This window comes from Nicotiana sylvestris, chromosome 6 (assembly GCF_000393655.2).
Source record: "Nicotiana sylvestris chromosome 6, ASM39365v2, whole genome shotgun sequence".
In the NCBI taxonomy this organism is placed as follows: domain Eukaryota; kingdom Viridiplantae; phylum Streptophyta; class Magnoliopsida; order Solanales; family Solanaceae; genus Nicotiana; species Nicotiana sylvestris.
The window spans coordinates 80105505-80125358 of NC_091062.1; the positions used below are offsets into that span (position 1 = coordinate 80105505).

The 19854-nt window shown below is 37.2% G+C and overlaps 1 protein-coding gene across 1 annotated transcript; it reads right to left on the bottom strand.

Moving 5' to 3' along the window:
• Positions 1-8093: 8093 nt before the first annotated feature.
• LOC104240634 (phytochrome-associated serine/threonine-protein phosphatase 3-like) lies at positions 8094-16508 on the bottom strand. The gene is made up of 10 exons (XM_009795501.2): positions 16214-16508; positions 12602-12748; positions 12417-12484; positions 11776-11833; positions 10680-10790; positions 10545-10595; positions 9805-9948; positions 9636-9731; positions 9459-9530; positions 8094-8497 (listed from the first exon to the last, which is right to left on the bottom strand). The coding sequence occupies exons 1-10, from the start codon at positions 16292-16294 to the stop codon at positions 8414-8416; spliced, it is 912 nt and encodes a 303-aa protein (XP_009793803.1). The 5' UTR covers positions 16295-16508; the 3' UTR covers positions 8094-8413.
• Positions 16509-19854: the final 3346 nt, after the last annotated feature.

The following is a 19854-nucleotide window of genomic DNA, read 5'->3' on the forward strand; positions in this document are numbered from 1 at the left end:
ATAACAAAAACCCCGATTTTTGCACAGCCGCGCCGCATGGGGAGGCGTCGTAATGAAAAATGTGTTTAGAAACGAAACTGGAGGTGCTCTGATAATTTACACAGTCGCGCTGCATGGGGCGGCGCGGTAGTGTAAAATTCTGTGTTGCTTTTGGTAATTTGGTCATAACGTTTGGTAGAAGTGTCCGAATGACGAACGGTTTAAAGCGTTGCAAACTAGACTCAAAGACCTTTTATTTGATAAGTTGTGCATCACACAAATCCTTATATAACTATAGATATGATTGTCCAAAGTGAGGTCTTGTGCGCACTCATTTGCAACTTTCGTCTCTTATGAAATTTTCCAACTTGGCTTAGACTTAGGTCTCTCCTTAGACCCCAATTCACTTCTACTATGACTTATACACTTATTAACATATCCAATTGATATCCATAATCTCCTTAATCCTTATTTGTACGCAAGATAAAATATTTGGCCTACCTTGGCACCACGAAATCTTAAATTACTAAGCAAAATTTTCTGGGGTTTTACATTCTCCCCCGCTTAAGATCATTCGTCCTCGAATGAGGATCAAGTTTCATTCATTAGCCATCCTTATGTAACTTCTGCCTTTTTACATTATGAAATATATCATCAGCCCCGAATTTGGCTTACTCCTTAAATTTCCGAAAATTTCGCCAGAGTTTCCTTTGTAACTAGACCTATCCACCTGTCAGAGGGCCCCAGATACATATCCTAACACCATATACATATTTCATAGACATAACATAACTTGTACAACACCAACCATGGCCCCATAGGCAACATACATAGTCAAAATGGAATAGTTTAACATAGATCAAATCAAAAGATAAGAGTTTACAGGAACCAACTGCATGAAAGCTATTACATAACTATTCAAACAAATGTGGGTACTTCTTTCTCATTTCTTCCTCGGTTTCCCAAGTGGCTTCCTCAACTTGCTGGTTCCGCCATAATACTTTTATAGAGGCAATTTCCTTAGTTATCAATTTCCGGACTTGCCTATCAAGAATGACAACTGGAATTTCTTCATTAACCTCAATAGCTTCAATTGGCACAATAACGAGCGGATCTCCCACTACCTTCTTCAACATAGACACATGGAAGACCGGATGTACCAACGACATCTCGGGTGGCAGCTCGAGCTTGTATACCACCTGATCGATCCTCTGAATGATTCTATACGGTCCGACATACCTCGGACTTAACTTTCCTTCTTCCCGAATCGTATGACTCCCTTCATGGGAGATACTTTCAAGAACACCCAATCATCTACTTGGAATTCCAATTCTCTTTGACGTACGTCTGCATAGGATTTTTGACGACCCTGAGCAGTTTTCATCCTCTCCTGAATGACGTTAACTTTTCCCATAGCATGATGCACAAGATTTGGCCCTAACAGTTCTGCTTTACCAACCCCGAACCACCCAATCGGAGATCTACACCTCCTTCCATACAATGCCTCAAATGGGGCCATCTAAATACTAGCGTGAAAGCTGTTATTGTAAGCAAACTCAACAAGCGGCAAATGGTCATCCCAACTACCTTTGAAAGCTAGAACACAAGCTTGCAACATATCTTTAAGCGCCTGAATAGTCCGCTCTGCCTGACCGTCAGTATACGGATGGAATGCCGTACTGAGATTTACTTGAGTACCCAAACCCTGCTGAAATTTTGTCCGAAAGTTTGCTATGAACTAAGCCCCTCAATCCGAAATAATAGAAACTGGAGTGCCGTGAAGTCTAACTACTTCCTTGATGTACAACTAAGCATACTGTTCTGCAGTATCGGTGGACTTGCCTGGCAAGAAATGCGCTATTTCGTGAATCTGTCCACAATCACCCAAATTGAGTCAAACTTGTGCATAGTGCGAGGTAATCCTACCACAAAATCCATATTGATCATTTCCCATTTCCACGTTAGAATTTCTATGCTTTGTAACAATCCTCCAGGCCTTTGATGTTCAGCCTTCACTTGCTGACAGTTCGGACATTTTGCCACAAAGTCCGCCACATCTCTTTTCATGTTATTCCACCAATAAACTTCTTTGAGATCATGATACATTTTAGTAGAACCTGGGTGTACGGAATACCTAGAAGTGTGAGCTTTTGCCAAAATCTTTTCCCGAAGACTATCAATATCTAGAACACATAGGCGTTCTTGGCACCGTAGGGTACCATCATCAATGCCAAAAGAAAAGATGTGATATTGTGTTTATGAATTCCCTCCTTCAGCTGTACCAACAATGGATCGTTGTATTGCTTTTCTTTGACCTCTGCTACAAGCGACGATTCAACCTTATTCTACACAATTACTCTCCCTTCACTAGAGTCCGCAAGACGAACTCCTAGACTAGCCAACTGGTGAACCTCCCTGGCTAAGGGCCTTTGATATATCTCCAAGTGAGCTAACTACCCATAGATTTCCGTCTAAGAGCATCCGCCACAACATTGGCCTTTCCCGAGTGATAGAGAATCTCAATATCATAATCCTTGAGTAGCCCGAGCCATCCTCTATGTCTCAGATTCAACTCTTTTTGTTTAAAAATATATTGAAGGCTCTTGTGGTTCATAAATACATCAACGTGGACCCCATACACATAATATCGCCAAATCTTTATACAAAAACTGCTGCCACAAGTTCTAAACCATGTGCCAGATAGTTCTTTCCATGATTCTTGGGTTGCCTAGAGGCATAAGTGATCATCTGGCCATGTTCCATCAATAGTGAACCATCTATATCACATTTCTCTTGCAACTTGCTCTTCCAAATTCTCAACAAAAGACATTACTGGATGAGTTTTCTTATAGAACCTTCTATATCAAAGGAATAACATCTCCTAGCTTGCGCACACACCCTAATATCATTAACATGCACGACATTGCATCAAGTGTAATGTAACATTGTGCTCAGACCTTTCCTGGTCAACCTCTTTCCTCTTTGTGTGCCTTATAGGATTTAAGAAACCACTCCACTTTCCCTTGTAAACATTCTCGTGATCTCTCTTTACTGTTCAACACCACCCAAAATGCATATCAACACCCTTTGTACATATTCAATTCAGAAAGCGCCACTGGCCCGAACAATATATTGGTACCATCTTTTCTTTCTAAATGGAATATTCATTCCCATTCTATTTTGCTCATAGTGCATAATTGATAGCCTTAATTTGCCACACACTTGTATACCTCCCGTGAACTTGTAATATCATTGTGCCTGGTTTAATGAGTTTATCATTTCGCAACTTCACCACCAGTAGTCTTACTTTCCATTATATGTAGACATGAACTATCTCTAGATCCTTTAGTTGATATCCGGTGTCACCCAAGTCGGTTGCATTAAGGTTAGCCCTTTATAACTTTTATTAACACTTATTCTCTAAGCGCATCCACCCTTCTGGTAAAAGATATTTTATGATAACCATGACCATCTCAATTTATAGGTTTTCTCCCTATTTCTTCTCACCTCATTATTCCTAGCTCGTGAATAGACATGCATTCTTCCACATGTTACGTGGTCTTTTTCCTAAGTTATTTCATCCCGCTCACCTCTTAACTCTTGTTACGACATCCGTGGGAAAGTGTGTTCATCCTTGTATCACTTAACACTTCTTTGCTTGTAAGATTCTTTAGAGGCTCTCCCTCAAGCCCAAATACCCTCTTGGATTATTATAGCATCACATTTATTTCTCCCATTCATTCCACCTTTCTTAACACCTTGGTACTTTGGTTAAATCACAGATCTATGATTAACCCATTCTAAAATCTCGCAACCTTCCACATTTTACCTATAGTACTTCCTTGGGATGCATTGTCCCAAGCCCTCTAACAAGTATAGAATCCTTTTACAAACCTACTCTTAGTTTCTAGGATCGTTGACCCTATCATTCACATTGCCATGTATGAAGAATTTACCTTCCTTAACCTTCTACCTTTTTGGAGGTACTAGTGGTCTATTATTAGTATATCTTTTCAGATAATCACATTATCCATTATCACTTTTCTAGACTACGCCTGTCTTCAACAAAAAAATTCAAACATCAAAGCTACATGGTCTTACTCTTGTTTCATTGTATTTAAGTGGCCTTGTTATGGCCCTTCCTCCCCCACTTAGGGCGAATGTCCCGGATTTTGACACAAGTCTTGAATTTAGCAACTTCATGGACATATGTTTCATTTCTCTATCCCTCACATATATGTTCGAGTATTAGGGAGATTGAAGTCACAATGGTATTAACCTCATAAGTCATTTGCTCTTATTCATCCACACGGGTTTGGGATTCCAATTCCTCATACCAATATCCTTTAGGAGTGTAACAAAACTTCATACACTTATGGGGTTCTTATAACATTCGTAGCATAAGGGTCTTCTCATTATGGGTTCAATTGACTCTCATTTCATAACTTCTTGTCTCCTAGGAGAGACTTGCACTCTCATCATCAATCTCCTGGTCAAGTGTCCCATATATCACGTGCTTATATAACTAGTTTTCTTTCACACCTTAGGATCATTTACATACTTCTCACACTACCCACATGTGCTATTCAAGCTTATATAGCACTTATCAATTCAATGTTTCTTTGGAGGTTACAATTATTTTTAACACTTTCTCGAATAACGTATGCTTCTGGTACTATGTACGTACCTCATATATGTGTACCATTCATTCAACATAACACATATGCCATCTCCTTAATATCCAGGCCTTTGCCCACTGGTCATTCCGTATGACAACATTACTTGAAATAGACGAAAGAGCGTCTAAACTTACCTTGAATCTCAACGCACGAGTTATAAGACAATCTTATAGTAAAGCTTTATCGTATGATCTGGAGTATTGAAGAAGGGTAATATTCCTAAATGTCCATGTAGCATCCAACTTATAGATGTGGTCGACAACACATCGATAAGAAGGACACTACTAGACATGGCTCCGAGACATCCTATGACACTTCAAAACCTTAGGCTCTGATACCAAGTTTGTCCCGCCCCAAAATCGAGGGGCGCGACCGGCGCTCGACCGGGTAACCCCAGTCAAGCGGACCTGGGTGCCTTTCCTATCCCACGTGTTACCCCGCGTTTTCATTATCCGTTAACCAAGTGAAATAGCCATTTATGATTTAAACACATTCTTACGAGATTTACATATTATACATGGTTACTTGGCGTGGTTTACAAGTTACACTGCCCAAATACAAAATACATAAGTACATAACCCACATTTCCTGTCTACGAAGCCTCTAGGGATACAAAAGAGTGTTACAATACTTGTCGGTAACAAGGCTCCGGCTATACCTTACGCAAATACCAAAATAAGATTTTCGGGAGGAAAAGCGGCATGAGCCACGCAGGGCCCCGAGAGGAAAAAGGGGCTCATCAATATAGCTGACGGAAAGTGAAGGAGTGCTACTGTTGATGGACTGGAGTACCTGCTATAGAACCACCTACAATCATAACACGAATGTAGCGCCCCCGGCAAAAGGGACGTCAGTACATTTGAATTGTACTGGTATGTATGAACAAACTTTACCCCAAGTAAAATCAAGAAATACATAGGTAACAAATAGTAATAGAATCAACAATTCAATGCACATGAAAGGAACAATCAAAGCCAAACAAGTTCCACAATCTCTCCTCCCCTTTAAACATTATTTCATCACATCAATGATTTCACAACTTTCACATATTTTCATTTCAATAGTGATTTCGATCACTTTTCCACCCTTATTACCTCGGCCACCCTTATTACCTCGGCCACCCTTATCACCACAACCCACACCTTATAACTTGGTGTTGCGGCGCGCAACCCGATCCCACCAGACAATCAAATTTCACACGAAAACAATAATTCACAAAGAATTTTCATAACATCAATACCATTTCCATCACATGCAACAGCCCGTATACAATTTAAGTCACAACGATAATTGCCCGCGACAAGTCACGTATGATATTACCACAGTTGTTTCAATTGCATCAATTACGATTTCTTTCCATCATTTGTTACACAGTTCTTACCACACGAACACATTCACACACACACACTTGGTTTGTTGCCATTTAATTACACCATTATATCGCAAAACTTAACCAACAACATTCAAAGCATATTAATCACAAGAATCATCATTTCAAGGAAGCACAAGTATATATCAACAATTCATACATTTGGGCCCAAGACACCATAGATGTCACCAAGCAGTAATTTATGTACAAGGTGTTGTCGTAATCGTTCAACTCATTTACGTCATTTCACAATACCATGTTTCATTACTTACCACGCAGGGTTTTAGCCATTATACACATTCCCACATTTGGACACATTAACGTTCTTTCATTCGTTAACATATACTCCCAAATCGTCATCCTCAAGCATTTACAAGCTTAGCAAATAATAAGGTAGGCACATCAAATCACTTTTCACAATCGCATATAACACGGTGGTGCGGAAATCAACTAAGACAATCAATACACATATTTTCATACAAGGTACACATACCGTATGCTCGTCACAGCAAGGGGATTCTACAAGAGTTAAAGTTAGTCATACATACCTCAAAGAGCTTTTCCTTAAGTTACTACAACGTTCCGGAAATTCTAGCAATGCCAATCTACTTCGAGACATAACAAAATTGAACACAAATTAGGAAGATATTCATAATTCTAGCTCATTCGAGCATTTTATCAAACACCATATGTGCGTTAAATCTTTATGGTCCTTTTATAGAGGATTTCATCAACTCACAACCCATACTTTACCATCTTTAGCTCAACAATATTTCTACAACCTTTGACAACACATGCAAGCAAGATAACAACTCCAATACCCACAAACATTCTTTATAATTACCCATCTTTAGCTAGATTTGAAATTAAAGGTTAGAGTATAGAATCTTACCTCAAGGACGAAGGCCTAATGTGGTTTTCCTTGTTAATCCTTTAAGATTTGAGCAAGAATTGTAGAAGAATTGATGAGGGATACTTTCTCACTCTAGGGCACTCTCTCACTCTAAAAATATCTGATTTTTGCTCAAGAAATGGTCCCTTGAATCTATTTGACGAAATGAGGTCGTTTTATAACAAAAACCCCGATTTTTGCACAGCCGCGCCGCATGGGGCGGCGTGGTAATGAAAAATGTTTTTAGAAACGAAACTGGAGGTGCTCTGATAATTTACACAGCCGCGCCGCATGAGGCGGCGCGATAGTGTAAAATTTTGCGCTGCTTTTGGTAATTTGATCATAACTTTTGGTAGAAGTGTCCGAATGACGAACGGTTTGAAGCGTTGGAAACTAGACTCAAAGTCCTTTTATTTGATAGGTTGTGCATCACACAAATCCTTATATAACTGGAGATATGATTGTCCAAAGTGAGGTCTTGTGCGCACTCATTTGCAACTTTCGTCTCTTATGAAATTTTCCAACATGACTTAGACTTAGGCCTCTCCTTAGACCCCAATTCACTTTTACTATGACTTATACACTTATTAACATATCCAATTGATATCCATAATCTCCTTAATCCTCATTTGCACGGAAGATAAAATATTTTGCCTACCTTGGCACCACGAAATCTTAAATTACTAAGCAAAATTTTCTGGGGCTTTACATTAAAAGAAAAAAATGTGCACGATAACCAACGGCAACGGCAAAAGCACCTAAACTCTTACTCGTACAGTTATACATGGTAAATTCAGATCAATGAAAACAAGAAATTTCTGATGTTCTTGCTTGCGGTGATGAAGTTGGAAATAAGGAGCATTCGAAATATTATGACCAACAGAAATTACCAAGTTAAACAATGGTGAAATTTTGCTGCACAAACAGCAACTACAAGGAATTTGGTACACTGAAGCTACAAGCTGTTAAATTATCTCGGGTAAAAAACTAAGTCCACTCTGGGAAGCAAAACAAAGGCCAATCTATCTCTTGATTCTTGAAATCCTTAGCTGCTGCAACTACCATGCTTCACAACTTGATAAAACATCAGCTTTATTAGCCCTAAAGTGCACTAACTCCTAATAATCAGCTTTAACCTTATGAATAAATGGACCCATTCAACTTAAGACTGACAGGAAAAGAAAAGGCGTTCTCTAGCATTGCAAAAAGAAATCTAAGATCTTGTAATCTGATTTGAGGTAGAATTCAATATATAACACAGGTAATAATTATGGAACAAGGGGAAACATTAAAGGCCATCCTAGATACATAGCACAAACTATTCAAAAGCAGGATCAACCCAGCAAGGTAGGATGTGTATCGTCATCGCATGAGAGCAGCAATCCACACAGCAATTAGGTTCCCTCCAAGTAGACAGTTACCACTTCAATTTCCCTCTAATAAGGGACAGCACTGAGTGCAGAAATAATGTCAATCAAGAAGGCAAGTACCCCCTCATAAGAAATAAGGTACTCCTGTCCTGGGTCCTCTCATCTGGTTGTTTTCTTCAGTTTCAGTGAAGAACTTCACCTCTCTCTCCTGATATAACATAACCAAAGTAAGCACAAGAAAGACTATGAAACACAGCAAGTGAGCTAAAATTCCATATTAAAAATGTCACCGGAAAGGGGAGGCAAATGAAACACATTATAAAGGACAGAAATACCAAATAGATACAAAGAGATGCAAAGCTAACACTACAAGTTCCAAAATAGAGAACAAATGTCAGAGAAGGTTCTGCACAGCTGCCTAAAACACTTCATATTTTCTTCACCTTCCCCAACCTCGTAGCTATCCCGATACAACTGTGCAGTTCCACTCCCTGCTCAGCACTTGAAAATTTTCTCTCTATCCCAATACCTTGCTCATTGAATATAGACCATCAACTCCTCATTGAAATAGACCATCAACTCTTCTATAATGTGTATGCAAGCACAGTTCCAGTGATTAGTCTGTCTCTATTTGTAGTGCATAGTATAGGCCAATCTTATAAAAAATTCTACATTTAATTCAATTCACCAAGCGAAAGCAACAAAGCAGTTCCACAAGGAGCTACAGAAGAAATGGTCAACATCAGTATCTCACATCAAATTTCCCTACCTTTTATACTGGAAAGGTGATACTTCCCCTAAATCATTGAGTGCTTTAGAGAGTCTCAATCGTGATTTAACAATTTCTTGACACTTTCCATTTAAAAGTTTCTCATAAGATACAAAATTAGCGATGATGTCCTAGAGATGAATGCACTTCTGTGATTTCAATACGATGGGCAAACTTCAATTTAACCTATTGTAGCACAAACTATACTTGCATACCACTACACACCATGCTGATTAAGTAGGATTGCGCAAGATCAATTAACATCATAAATTAAATAGGCATCACCTTGGAAGTACAATGATCACCAAAATATACAATCAAGGGCCTTGCTAGGTAATCCCTTTATTTCAGAAAAGGCTAACGAGAAGTTGAATAAGCATGAAAAAGAGAGCAACCGTACCATATTCTCATTGAAGCTCAATATTGAAGCAACATTTCCACAGCGGTAACAGTAGTTGGGAGCAGACCAAACCTTCATGGTACAAAAGAAATAGTGATGCCCTAAACAAATACTTGTCCACGTTTTAATGAATGTCCTGCTCAACATGCAAGAAAAAATATGTTATTTGGTACTCACTGTAACGAGGCCTTTATCCTGGAACATGTACTTCAGACCTTCCTGGACAAGTTGATGAGCCCGGCAAACTAGATCTAACTTATTGATGTGATTAAACTGCAAAACATGGCATGACCGTATAGTTAGAACATGAATTACAGCCATAGCTAACATCTTTAACTCCACATACCTCAGTGGTAACCCTGGATCCAAACAGCCAACCTGCTCCTCGAGGACTTACTGCCCATGTTTCAATATCTTCAGGGTCACTCCACATAAGATCGCAAAAAGGCCCTTCGTGAGGAATTTCACAATTGCGCTCAATGACCCTGATCTGCATGTCATAAACAAAAAGAAGCAACATTAGCTCTTCCTTTTTTGGTAACCGAGAAATCCGTTGTTTCAACCTTTGAAACTCGGTGGATAACTGAGAAGCAGCATCAGCTCTCTGTGATCCAAATAGTGACTTCAAGCTAAAGGTAATAAAATTGAAAAACAATATGAAGAGAGAACAGATAAGAATAGAAGCTAATTTTAAAGCGTGAATATCTGATAATCGACGGCAAGGGAATCCTGTCGACAAGTAAACAAGGATTTCCTTGCAGTGGAAAAGGGAATACTTGAATGCCACATTGGTAAAAGACTAAGCGGAAAGTCATAGAATCTCGAGTCACATATAAACGGTTGTATGCAGTTGAATTGTCATATTGAAGTTGACACACAGACTGATGATCTGAACTTGCCAGACTTTCAGCATTTCTTTTTCACATTTTTTTTCGCATATATGAGAGGGATCTGAGCCAGATTCAGAGGTTGAATAGTTTCTCGATTTCTTTGTCATCAAGTGAAGATTTATCACATCTGTACACTTACAGAATGCGATACCTGTTAAGGTAAAACCCTAAACGCATCAACATTCAAGTAACCAACCTGATCAATAGTTCTAACATCAGGAGAAAGGCCACCATGGACACATAGTACCTGCAACACAAGAAACGGACGCATTGATAGGATGTAAAAAAAATGGCAAGCAATTACTGTCTTGTGAAGAGTACCAGAACATACTGTTCCATCTATAATTGCCGAGAGAGTGAGATAGTCAAATACATCAGTGCAATACCGCCAAGCATTAGCATTTCCATACTTCCTTTGGCATTCATCGTAGAATCCATAAACCTATTAAAAACAGGTAAAATATATAGATCAGAAAATACCATGTCTAGGAGGCACTCTTCTTTTACATAACATCCATAGATCCTTCCTATAAGGAGCAAATCTTCAAAGAAATCTAAGTGTAGACGGAACAAAGCCATAGGTATCAACAGAAAATAAGAGCAGCAGCAACAGCAATAAAAATAATAAATAGGCTAATCAAAACTCAGGTTATATATTCAAAACGCTATCCATGCAAATAGTTATAATCCACTTGAAGCCCCCTTTAGTCAGACAAATAGCTGAAAGATCGAGATGGGAGAAATCTTTCTACTATATAGGAGCAAGCTTGTAAAGTAAGCTCCGTCCTGAATACATCGACATTAGCAGCACCAAGCTCAAATGCTACTACAGTTAGCTCTTCGCAACACAGGCATCATGAGTCACCTTACTGATATTTTATGGCTAGATTCCAGTATACTACAATGAGCACAGAATGCAGTGACAAGTAATCATTAGAACATAGCAAAGAAATTTATAATACATTATCCAGACATAAATTCAAGAAAGAGAAACCCTCACAGAGCATAATTGCCAACTCTGTTTTACTTTTAAATAACCGAGGAGGGGGGGGGGGGTATCAACTGGCCCCATCTACCCTACTCCCAACTTAAATACCAGGCTTCTTGTCAGCAACGGACTCCTCACGGGCGCCTACCCACACATCCCCTTGTATCCTCAACACTGGACAAAAGCCTGAGAGCCATAATTGTCAGCTTTAGATTCGCACATTATTGGTAAAACATCACAATGACAGACCAATTGCTTCATCAAGAAGGAAAAGTATAATTTTTTTATTTTTTTTTGGGGGGGGGGGGGGGCCCTAGAATGGCTCCCTTCAAACTAATTGGTAAATTAAAGAATCCCAAGTGAATCTATAATACTTGCATCGACCACACAAGCTTCCTAAGTAGCTATTACTTATGAATTTAAGCATAACATTTACTACCTGAGTTAGTTGCCTGCTCTCGTGATTCCCACGTAAAAGAGTAATGTTGGCAGGATATCTGGTAGCAAAGAAAACCGCAAAAAATAGACAAACAAGAATCAATTCTCTACCATCTTTCAACAGACTCTAGCAGGAAAATAAAAAACTACCACTACGGTACGAAATCACATTTGTTCAACTGAAGCGGAGAAGACACTATGAGGCAATTGTGGCAGGAGGTGACAAATATTAGGTATGGTGGAAAGACAGAAGGGGAACCATCATAACATATAAGCAAAAGCATGAAATATTATGGAAGCCCAATGCTTCCCAAGAGCATCAAAATTGATTTGGCAAAAAGTTACTCATGGTATCCAATCGAAAAGTTAAACACAATAGTTATTAAAATAGATGTGTCCTTATCACGATGTTCACAAGGCAATTAGCAATTGTGCCAAGCCAATGCTTTATTCTGATACAGTAACAAAATCTTGTCTTTTTAATCAAATTGAGCTTTTTAAGGGAATATGATGTGCATGTAAATAACTTATTGACAGCTGCCAAAGAAACTGGCGACCAATGTACTTTTGGACAAAAAATAAAACCCTTTTTTAGAAGTAGACGCTGATAAACATATTTCTATTCACATTTTCATATCATACCTTGCTTTAAGGAGCAACAAAATCGTGAAAACTTCAAGGCTATTGTATCCACGATCAACAAAATCTCCCTGCCCAAAGATGAGAGATTTTACAACAGAATGATTGAACTAGAGTCATGGCATAAGTTTCTGACAAGATAATCCATACAGTCCATATCTGCGATAGGAATAAACAATGAAGTTTACCATAAAGATGTAATTTGTCTCTGGCACGTGACCTCCAGTGTGGAAGAGTTTCATTAAATCATGAAATTGGCCATGTATGTCCCCACAGACGGTAACTGGACTATTAACAGGCTGCACATTTGATTCCTCAATCAGGATATCCTTAACCTGTGAAAAAGTGCCACATGTTTAAGACACAAATGAAGCAACATAGCATGCTCTCAAATGAAACTAAATGTGATGCTGAAATGCAAGGCAGTAAACATTTATTGATCGAATGCTGAAAAGATGAACCATGATCGATAACTCCTCTAGCAATCATCAATGTGACTGGTGTGCAGGAAGAAGATACCAAACTAATGCACCAGCAGTATCTTATTCACATGCAATCAAACACTTCTCTCAACAATGTCTATAGAAAAAGCAATTTAGAACTCCACTTTTTGGTGTAATGCATCATACTTCAGATAGTCATCCTTTTATGTTTTATTTGACTCTCTATCACGCATATCCAGAACAGACAACTCCACTTCTTTGTGTAATGACTAATTTGTCATCCTCTAATTTTCGACTCTCTATCACGCATATCCAAAAAAACAAGCTCGTTTAATGTTGTACTGATAATTAAAACAAGAAGTCAAATGATTTAGATAAAACAATCGTGACATGTTGTAAGAAGAAACTTACCTTCGCGAATTAAAGCACATTATCAAATTCAATAAAAACTCTAAATTGCGAACTCTATTTTACATCCACACAAAAAAAAAAAAAAAGTAAATCACTCCCCTATATTTCCACATCCTCCAATCTCAAAAGCACTCTTATTGATCTGTAAATAGCTAGTATTGAACCCAATAGTCATAAACTCAAATTATATGTGGGAGGACGAACAAGCATTCCCACATTATGTTAATTTAGGCTAATGGATGACATGGAAGCATGACAAGGGGCTACGAATCTTTACTAATAGCTATGATATTTAAACATCTCAGGTTGCAATAATCTTTGTCAGCAGCAACTACTTGAAACGAAGAGATACAACCCATACTTGTGCAAAACCAGAATTTATAAGCTATATGCCATAATCTAGCTGAGGAAGAAGACAAAAGGCAGAAGGCAGTGAGAGAAAAACAATAAAGATGGTAATATGCTATAATTAATTTCTCCTCTTATTCTTTTTTTTTTCTTGCTTTGTCCTCCCTGCAATCATATTTTTATCCTTCATAGCCGATTATTTTCGTTCACCGAGCTGTCCTATTCAATATTGTTCTATATTACATGCTATGCCCTACCTATGCTTTTTATATGATTAATAGGTTTTAGACTATTTTTAGTACATTAAATTATTTTCATGAAAGTGATTTCTTTGTTTTTGTTGGTAACCTTTTAAAAAATAAGAAAGAAAAGGTGAGAGCTCATCCATAAGCCAATGTTATGGTGAGTCATAATGGATTCCTATTACAAGTTTATGCTTTTAGGGGTCGTTTGGTTGCCGGTTAGAGTTATGCGGGTATTAGTTATACATGTATTAGTTATACAGGTATTAGTTATGTATGTATTAGTTATGCAGGAATAAGTACTGCAGGGATTAGTTATGCAGGGATTAGTCCATGAGTAGTGCACGTGAAATTCAAAAAAAAGGGTCATGCTAATTGTAGTGTATATAATTCTTTCTTGGGTTTTGGTTGAATTTTTTGCTATATTGGTACACACTTTATTTAGTAATTCAAAAATATCATAGCACAAGATTGTTATTTGCTGGATAAAACGAACAGTGAAAAGTTTGTTGGAGAAAATGGCGATGATTTGTGGTAAATTGATAGGGGTAAATTTGTCATTTCAGTATTTTATCCATGTATTACTAATACGTGTATAGTTATTCCATCTTCTTCCCCGCATAAAATAATACACAGATTGACTCATAACTTATACATGTATTATTTATGTAGAATTGTAAAATGCCAACCAAACATGGTATTAGTTATGCTGAATTTTGTACAAAATAACTAATGGCCACCAAACATGGTATAAGTTATGTTACCGCTAATACATGAATAACTTTCCCCCTAACCGCCTACCAAACGACCTCTTAAAGCATATTTTGTACCATGTTTGTACCTGTGAAAGTTTTTCCTTCTGAATATTTTCTGGCATATTTTCTATCACCTTTACCACTATTATTAACCACCCACATTTATGAACACCTGAATTTTGATTAAATTCCATTTAAGTATGCAAAAGATTGGGCAACGCAAAGCCAAAATGAAGTTCATACCAAGAATCTTTACCAACACTTAGTCTCTTACAAGGTTAATGAAGCTTTGCTCTTTTAAAATTAGTGAGGGAAACAAATAGGAACCCCTTACATGGTAAGCATAAGAGCTTTAAGCACCTTTGAGTTATTTTGGTGTCTGATGAACATCAAAAGTGATTTTAAACCAAAGGCTTTTAAGACAAAAGTAATAAGTTGGGCACCTCCAAGGTATTGCTTTTCAGCTGAAAAGCCATCTCGGTTTGACGGAGTATTTTACTCCGTTATCCCTTACATTTGTTTATAATCCCCAAAATACCCTCCACTACACCAAAAGCCCTAACTTCACTCTTTCTTTTCTTCATCTGTGACGCTTCCCAAAAAACCCCGTGCCAATCACAATCTCAACAGAAAAACAAAAACCTTGCTATGAACTAATAATGTTCAATTAATTGTTAATAGACTGATCCAGTATGTTCAACACAATTCGAACTGGAGAACATCTCAGCGACAAGAACTGTACGACAATTATAACAGAGGAGTGAAGACCATGAACATTTAGGCTATATACCTTCAGCAAAAACAAATATATTGGAGGTAAATGGTGTGATAACAAGCTCCTTCTTAGTATTAATAACTTTAAGGGCATTTCAATCATTTTAACATAAAACTTGTTCACACATTACCAAACACATCAACTGCTCATTTTCAATTTCAGCACTTTAGCTCCAACACTTAAAATGTGCTTTGCAGCATTAAGTGTTTAAAAGTTACAGTACTTTAATACAGCTATCCCAACCGGGTCTAAATCACTAGAGAGGCATACAAGACGTAAGAGCAGTTGTTAGATACTCTTCTGAATAGCATTTAAATGAAAAGTTTCCCAGACCAGGAACAACACTCATTAATCAAGTTCAAGCTCCACAAAACCAATTGAGGTACACCTTAAAAAGTATCATTAGCTTCCTCAAGTAAAATGGGATTGAAACGAGCAAAAAATAAATTTAAGAAAACAAGACGCAAAGCACAGTAAAATGAAATATTATCTCCATTAACTTTTTCCCTTTCCAGACAAACCTAACAAAAATAACAAATCAACGATATCTACAAGCTAAGTCCCGACAAAAACGTACTGTTTGCAGTTCGAGTAATGAACCAAATGGCTAGATCGACATAACTTCTATTCTTACTATGATAAAAACCCTAATCATTACACAACTTGTTAAACATGTGTCAATCAATCAATCAATTAATCAACATGTCAACTAAATAAATCTTCTACATATATTCAGCTCTATTCGGACTAATTCCATTCCAATACTGGAAAATACTTGCTAGATGTGGTATTTTTATATTAGAAAAATGAATATTACAAAACATACGTATTCACAGAGGAGCTGAAGCTCGTCCTCGGCCAGATGCTGTCCCTCTTTAACCTTCGTTATCCACTGGTCCAAATCCATCGTCCCTCTTCTAAATCTACTGCTCTGCCCTTCGTACTTGCAATTAAGTGGCTTTGCTATGTACAGATTTTTCTGGAATGTAATGTGGATGGAGCCGATTGACTCAGCTGATGTTGGCGATTAATCGAGACCGGAGGAATCGTGGCTCAATCAGAAACTGCAAAACCCAACGGAGAAAACAGAGGTGCTGATTCCTTCAGATGCAGCGAATTTTGAAACCCTGGCGAAGTGAGACTTTACGTACTATTTCGGCCAAAGATTGATCGGACTATTTTGCCCTTTCATCCTTAACCCATTCTTGGATATCCCACGAGTGCGATTAGTTTTTTCTTTGTTGTTTTCACTTGTGGCCAAAATATCAAAGAGATATAGCTCCTTCTATCTTATTTAATTCGGAAAAGGGTCTAATATGCCATTGTACTATTGAAAAAAGTTTAATATTACCCTCTGTTATACTATTAGTCTAAATATACCCCTAATGTTATACTATCAGTCCAAATTATCCCTAACATCATGAAAGTGGTACAAACTTACCGTTCCTTCGTTAACTGCCTCCCCTATGAACACATTTTATTGCTACCTCACCATTTCACCCTGTTTGCAGCTACCAAGTTCAATTACTTTGAAGTTCTATCATTATTTTGAAGATTTCACTGCCTTTACTTTGATTCTCACCGATTGTGAGATACGTAGGCAAACTTTATCGGTTCCGACCCCAATTTTCAAGAAAACCCAAAAATATTTTCCTTTAGTTCCTTCTTTAGAAATCTTTCCTTAGAAAAAAAAAGTTTTATAACTCAAAAAAAAAAGTTTCCTTCTTTCTGAAGTCTTTCATATGGAAAATAAAATAAAATAAAAAATCAAAATCCAAAATACGGATTTCCTTTATTTTGAAGAATGTTTCTCAAAAAATTCAAAAAAATTTCATTGAAAAAAAAAATTTCATTGTTTAAAAGTCTCTTTTTAAAAAAAAAAATGAAAATTGAAGTCCAAAAATATTTTGCTTTCCTTTAGAAGTACTTTTTGTGAATAAATAAAAAACTCGGATATTCAAAACATTTTTCTTAAAAGGTCCCTCTTTAGAAAATTAAGAGGCAGCATCCAAAATGCAAAAAAAAATTCTTTCTTTTTTAGAAAAAGAGAAAACAAATGAAAATTCAAACAAAATATTTTCTTTTTTACTTTTAAAATTCTCAAAGTTCAAATCAAAAGCAAATGAATTTTTTTAGAACTCTTGCTTTCAAAAATAAAAATCAAAACATCAAAAAATATTTCCTTTTAAAGCATTCCTTTCAAAAAATTCCAACCAAAACAAAAGAGTTAGCTTATTTACTCTATTCTCGATCTTCCCAAACTACGCAAGATCTGATTCATGCGAGGTCATGATATGTAGGCAATCCCCATCGGATTCGATCATAGCCATAGAATTAATTGAGTGAAGAATAAACTGGAAAAAAATAGAGAAAGAAAAATTGAGTGAAAAAAAAAAAGAGAGAGCTACAAGAAATAAAAGAGTGACAAACAAAAGAGAAAAAGAGAGTGCTAAAAATAAAAGAGCGGCAAAAATGAGATGAAAAAAAATCAAGAATGATTAAAAAGAGGCCGAAATGAAGAAAAGAGTTACAGAGTAAAAAGGGCTAGTTAAGGCCGGGATGAAACATGCAACCGTTCAAACACATGGTAGAAACGTTTAACTGTTTAGGTGCATTACATCCAAACGTGCGATTTTTTATTTGTTAGGCGTCTCAAAACTAACAAGGTTGTTCGATGTGCAAACTAGCCAAGTTTTGGTGATTGGTTTTGTTGGTAGTCTAGTCTCCCCTCTGTCACAAGATCCAAAGGCACAGATGGCCTCCGCAAGCAATCTACCAATTATCGGTCCTGAGGATAGCCCGACATCGGCTATTCTGCAGCTAGAATCAGCAGCTGCTGGAGAGAATAAGATGTTGCGTTTCCGCATATTGGAAATGTGGGACGCCTAGTTTAATGGTAGGGAACCGCCAAGTGCAATCCCTGGGTTTCCTAAGTTGATCCCCAGGTCAGTTGAGGTTACCAACGCTGCTTCTCCGGCCGATCCTGGAATTGTACGTACATTTCACTTGACCTTACAATTTTGTGTTTTATTTTGCATTTTCTTGTGTTGCCGATGAATTTGTAAGACCTATTTAGGGAAAATTTAGTAGCACTTTTATTTTAACATAAAACGTAAAGAGAGAAAAAATGACAGCCTTCCAGAAATATGGTTGAAGAGAAAGAAACAAAAAAATTAACTCTCCTGTCTGGGTTGTTTTTCTTTCTCACCATGGTCAATTTTGAAACCTTAAACTAGTTTGCTTGTATCTTTGCTTAGTTTTTTATATAAAATAAAAAGTATTTTTGTTCGTATAAGCATGATTTGAATAACAAAATCTGAATATTTTCGGTTCACATTGTTTCATATTATCTTTAGTTGTCAGCATTTCTTTTGATCTAGTTTGTTTGTATATCTATGATCTGTAATTTTTTTTCAACTGAACGGGAAAGAAAGGTTGTGGGGAAGAGATGAAAATGAGAGTATAATGGTGAGGTGACAATGAAATGTTGTCATAAGGAGGCAGTTAACGGAGGAAGGGTAGGTTTGTATCACTTTTATGATGTCAGGGATATATTTGGATCGATAGTATGACGTTAGGGGTATATTTGGACTGTTAGTATAACAAAAGGCAATATTATACCTTTTTCAATAGTATAAGGACATATTTGACCCTTTTCCGTATTTAATTTATACTAGTCTATATTCTATAGATACACGCATTGTACCTTCTCTAATCTATCTATCTATCTATATTCTATATCTATATCTATATTATTATAAAAGTATGAATACAGTGTTAGTTTACAAAAATATCCTTATATTACTAACCATAATAACTCATAATAAAAGGATATAATTGGAATTTTAGACATTAGTCTTATAATCCTATTAGTTTTAAGACATACATGTACATGTTAGCTATTGTCACGACCCTAAATTCGGACCCGGTCGTGATGACGCCTATCATGAAACAAGGCCAGCTGGCACAAACCCCCAATCCATTTAAACAGTTATAATAATTCATTTTAAGTCATTAATAAGTGATAAACCCCAAAATATAGTGGAATAGAACAAGTTCGGAAATAAACACAGCCCGACATTGGGGTGTCACCAATCATGAGCATCTAAACATCCGTTTAAGAGAAGGAAGAGACTACAAAGTCTACTACAAATCCAATACAAATGAAAATAGATATAGGAAGGAGAAGCACTGGGCTGCGAACACCGAGCAGCTACCTAGTGAACTCCGAACAGTCTGCTGGAAGCAATCAGCCCACGCTAGTAGGATCCGAGGCTCCTAAATGTACACACAGGGTGCAGGGAGTAATGTGAGTATGCCAATTCAGTGAGTAATAAAAGTAAAGGAAGCTGAGCGATATGAAAACACGTAAAACACAACAAGATGCTACAAAGAGGCAGTGTAAAACCAATACAATGCAATAAAAAAGTGAAAAACTTGTAAAAATACCTTTAGTTCAGTATAAGC

Bases quoted from the DNA above. Each gene is read 5' to 3' on its own strand.
- LOC104240634 (XM_009795501.2), bottom strand. From the start codon at position 16,294: ATGGATTTGGACCAGTGGATAACGAAGGTTAAAGAGGGACAGCATCTG. The intron at 9,949-10,544 runs GTTGGTTACTTG...TATGACATGCAG, and splicing joins ATGTTAGAACTATTGATCAG to ATCAGGGTCATTGAGCGCAA. The intron at 9,732-9,804 runs GTATGTGGAGTT...CATGTTTTGCAG, and splicing joins GATCCAGGGTTACCACTGAG to TTTAATCACATCAATAAGTT.